General features: G+C 36.1%; 1 protein-coding gene across 2 annotated transcripts; it reads right to left on the bottom strand.

Moving 5' to 3' along the window:
* Window positions 1–1,296: 1,296 nt before the first annotated feature.
* Window positions 1,297–3,048, bottom strand: LOC110022023 (clathrin interactor EPSIN 1-like). Of its 2 annotated transcripts, none has more exons than XM_020720790.1 (4): window positions 2,745–3,048; window positions 2,556–2,678; window positions 2,216–2,377; window positions 1,297–2,135 (listed from the first exon to the last, which is right to left on the bottom strand). In XM_020720790.1, exons 1-4 carry the CDS (start codon window positions 2,849–2,851, stop codon window positions 1,640–1,642), a joined length of 888 nt encoding a protein of 295 aa, XP_020576449.1. In that variant the 5' UTR covers window positions 2,852–3,048; the 3' UTR covers window positions 1,297–1,639. The 2 variants fall into 2 exon arrangements, with proteins under 2 accessions (XP_020576449.1, XP_020576450.1); XM_020720791.1 differs by having other exon boundaries at window positions 2,833–3,048.
* Between the last annotated feature and the right edge of the window lie 794 nt (window positions 3,049–3,842).

The following is a 3,842-nucleotide window of genomic DNA, read 5'->3' as shown; positions in this document are numbered from 1 at the left end:
ATTCCTGACATGTGAAAAGGAAACCCTTGGGTAGAGGATGTAGGACGTACGTTTAGGTTGAAACCCAACATGTGACTAGCACATTCACTTTACAAAATTTTTTAATAATTCTCAAAACCTCAAAATAAAATTCATTTAAATGAATCACAAAATATTTGAAACTTTAATGAATCAATTCAAGTCATTCAAATAAAATAGAACATAATATTAATAAATAAACCTTCATAAAAAAACATAATAATAAGAATAATAATAATAAAGATGGTGTGATGACAATCGACAAATCGGAAATGCAGTCAAGGAGAGGGTGGGAGCCAAATCTGGATGGTAACGGGAAAAAAATGGAAGATTTGTGAAATACAAAATGGGAAGGCTGCGACGCAGAAGAAAAGAGATTCAATTCAATTCACACAATAACGAGATAAGCAGGGAGGAAGAAAAAACAAAATTTTTAGTGCTTCAATTCTATCAGAAGCTCTTTCAGAGTTCTGAAGCGCACAAGACAACAACAACAAAGCCTTAATCCCACTACGTGGGGTCGGCTACATGAATCATTTTTCTCCATTGCGTCCTATTTAGTGTCATATTTTCATTTAGTTCTTGGAAGATTTGTGAAATACAAAATGGGAAGGCTGCGACGCAGAAGAAAAGAGATTCAATTCAATTCACACAATAACGAGATAAGCAGGGAGGAAGAAAAAACAAAATTTTCAGTGCTTCAATTCTATCAGAAGCTCTTTCAGAGTTCTGAAGCGCACAAGGCTAACATAAAAATAAAAGAGGAATAAACAATCTCTACTCAATAGCTAACAGAAAAATAAAAGAGGAATAAACAATCTCTACTCAATATTATAAAATATATAATATAAATAACTTACAAAAATATCTAAGAATTTGAGAGAGAGAGAGAGCATTGGGTTGACAACTAAATCCTTGAAAAAAGCAATATAACATATTCATTTGTTACTTAGCTGCTTTACAGAATACGAAAATACTCCACCACACTTAAAGATATAATCCAATCTCAGCACAAATGGTGCTTCCTGTAATACCAAGATGAATTGCATTTAGGACATTAGACAGCACCATGTTATTTGCATCCCTGCTAAATGTGAAAATTTAGATCTATGGCTGCCTGAAGCTCTAATGGATCCATTTGTAAATCCAATCTCTGTTTTCCTAATTCATAAATGCAGAAAAATTTGGATCCTACATGACAAAAATATCTTTCTACGAGGTTAGCTTCAAAACGATAATATCAAGCAGTACAGATAACCACACAGACTACTGAAAAATTCAAACTTTTATATAAAATTTATCAGCAACATTGTTATAATTCACTTCCTATCAACATTATAAAGCAGAACCAGAAACAAACAGGAAAAGAAGAACAAAAGCTTAGGTGTATTCTGCAGTGAATATTACATGCAGAATTCTCGTATGCTGATTGGTGGTATAGTGGTGATATTGTGACAGTAAATCTGCACTTATTCCGTCCGCACGCAATAGTTTTTCGTATTCTGCAACAGAAAACTCTAACAGACCATTTTCCATTGGTTTGTGGTCTTAGTTGGCTGCACACTGAGTCAGTGGAGCAACCTCCTTAGAAGTTTCGGATATAAAAAAGCCATTTTTTTTCTCAAAATTGCCTCAGAAGAAGCATTGATTCCTTTCTCTGAAGCTCATGGAAATCAAATGGATGCTCTTCATTCTGTAACTCCAACTTCACCTTCGATTCTTCGGTAGGAATACTCGCCTTTTCTCCGCCTGCAGTTTCATTGCCTTTAGCAGCAATTTCACCATTAATGGATCCTTCACCTGCTAAAACTTTCTTCTTCTTCATCATCATCTTCAAATCAGCAGTTTCAGAATCAGAATTAGAACTATGTTGATCTTCATCATCCTGCTGGCTGTATCCTTCATAATGTGAATTCCACCTCCCAAAATAATCAGAAGATTGCTCAACTCCATCCATGGCGGCCTGCGAGGACCATCTCTGATTCAAGCTTCCAAAGCCTTGAATCCCTCTTGTAACCTTTCGAGCTCGATCTCTCTCTTCCTTCAGCACCTGCCCCTTCTCAAGCAGCTTCAACACCCTCTCTGATTTCTTCCTCACAGCAAACCCCCAATTAAACCTACGAAAATACCTCTTAATCTTCCAATTCTAAGAAAAAAACATTAGAAAAATAAAAAGCACAATTTTTATGTTCCTCACCCTCTCTCATCGATATGCTGCAAATTGCCCAATTGATTTATGACATCTTTATCACACAGGAACTCATCTGCAACACTCTCCGGCCCATGAGTTAGAAGATGCTCAAGAAGCACCAGTGCGTTGTAGGGCTCTCTCCAGTACTTTCTATCAAACTTTGCGAGCCTAATCCGTAAAAAAACAAAAAAAAAAACAGAAGCCTTTCAGATTGAAGAGCAAGGGTGATTGATTCTAGGTCAAATTCAATTCTAAACAATACAAACATTAACAAACTCTTAACTTAAAGACAGATCTAAAGCTGAATCTGCATAAAAATCCAAAATTTCATTAAAAAAAAAAACACCTTTTGTGCAGAATCTGAACGATTCTCCAGAAATCATCAATCTCAAAAGCAGCTCTTGATATGAAGCTCATCGTCTTCGCATCCGGCGCCCATGGATTCCCACTGGTGGCGTCCTCAGTCAGCCTATGAGAATCATCATCACAAATTAGAAGATTCAGAAGAAAACTAGGATAGAAAAAGGAAACTCACAGCTCCACAGGAGTGACATCTGTGAGAGCCAGGCGAGCATGCTTGATCTTTTCTCTGAGGAAGAATGAAGCCTGCTTCTTGAACTCATGGAAGAAGGGCGTTCCCATTGTTGTGCAATGAGCTCCTCTGTATATGCATGGGATTAACTGAAGTCGGTAGGGAAGAAGAAGAAAAGGAAGAAGTCAACTGAATCGAGGAAGGTTGATCGATCGATGAAAGCGATGAACGAAACAGATCTAACGATGAGACTGAGTTTGGTCGGCGGTACCTGTGGACGGGTAAGGAGCTTAGTGGAGCAGAGCGATGGGAGTCAAAGATGTTTTTCATATATACCATACCGTTATTATGTATTTACATTATCTATTATCTGAAGATTCATATTTACATGTGTAACACTCAAATTCTTACCATTACATCAAAAATATCATTGTTGAATTTTTTTTTTGAGAAGTAGGGTCTCGTATTATTTGTGATTTCATACAATCCGATAAAAACCTTGTATCACAAATAGAAAATGAGAGAGAGATAATCTTAGAGAATATATGGAGTTATTATCTCTGGTGAGTCGGAAAAGATGAGCTTGTCAGAGGTTTCCTGAGTTATAAGATTTTAAAGAGGGAGCGTTAGAAAATTCACTGGAAGAAAATGATCTCTTGATCTCCTTTTGACTTTCCTTTTACACACAAGGGGGAAAACTAATACAATAATAAATGAGACACATTTAGTACTGTTCATTATCTAGTGTCTTGATGAAGAGAATGTGATGTGGGTATCAAACGGGCTAGTATGACTCTCATCTCTGTTCTCTTGATGAAACGACTGAATTGTAAACATCAGGCAAAGCTTTTAATGATAGATAGACAATTATCCTTACTAGTCATGATGGTCTTTTCTTATAGCTCACCTCGGACAAATGAGCTAGACTGTCCTTTCGAGAAGAATGGATACAACTATTTCGGCATATCAGTTAGATTCAGAAAATTTATTAAAAAAAAATTATATATAACCATATTTGTATAAAACACCATTGCTATTTTTTAGAAGTGCATGCCTAGGTTTAAGACACTGTGCTATAAACATAAATATCAAATTTTAGAT

This window comes from Phalaenopsis equestris, unplaced genomic scaffold (assembly GCF_001263595.1).
Source record: "Phalaenopsis equestris unplaced genomic scaffold, ASM126359v1 Scaffold000163, whole genome shotgun sequence".
Classification (NCBI taxonomy): domain Eukaryota; kingdom Viridiplantae; phylum Streptophyta; class Magnoliopsida; order Asparagales; family Orchidaceae; genus Phalaenopsis; species Phalaenopsis equestris.
This window is presented reverse-complemented; position numbering and strand designations above follow the sequence as displayed.

Coding starts and splice junctions, on each gene's coding strand:
- LOC110022023 (XM_020720790.1), bottom strand. CDS start 2,851: ATGGGAACGCCCTTCTTCCATGAGTTCAAGAAGCAGGCTTCATTCTTC. Junction 2,679..2,744: donor GATGTCACTCCTGTGGAGCT/GTGAGTTTCCTT, acceptor TGATTCTCATAG/GCTGACTGAGGACGCCACCA. Junction 2,378..2,555: donor GTTCAGATTCTGCACAAAAG/GTGTTTTTTTTT, acceptor TTTACGGATTAG/GCTCGCAAAGTTTGATAGAA.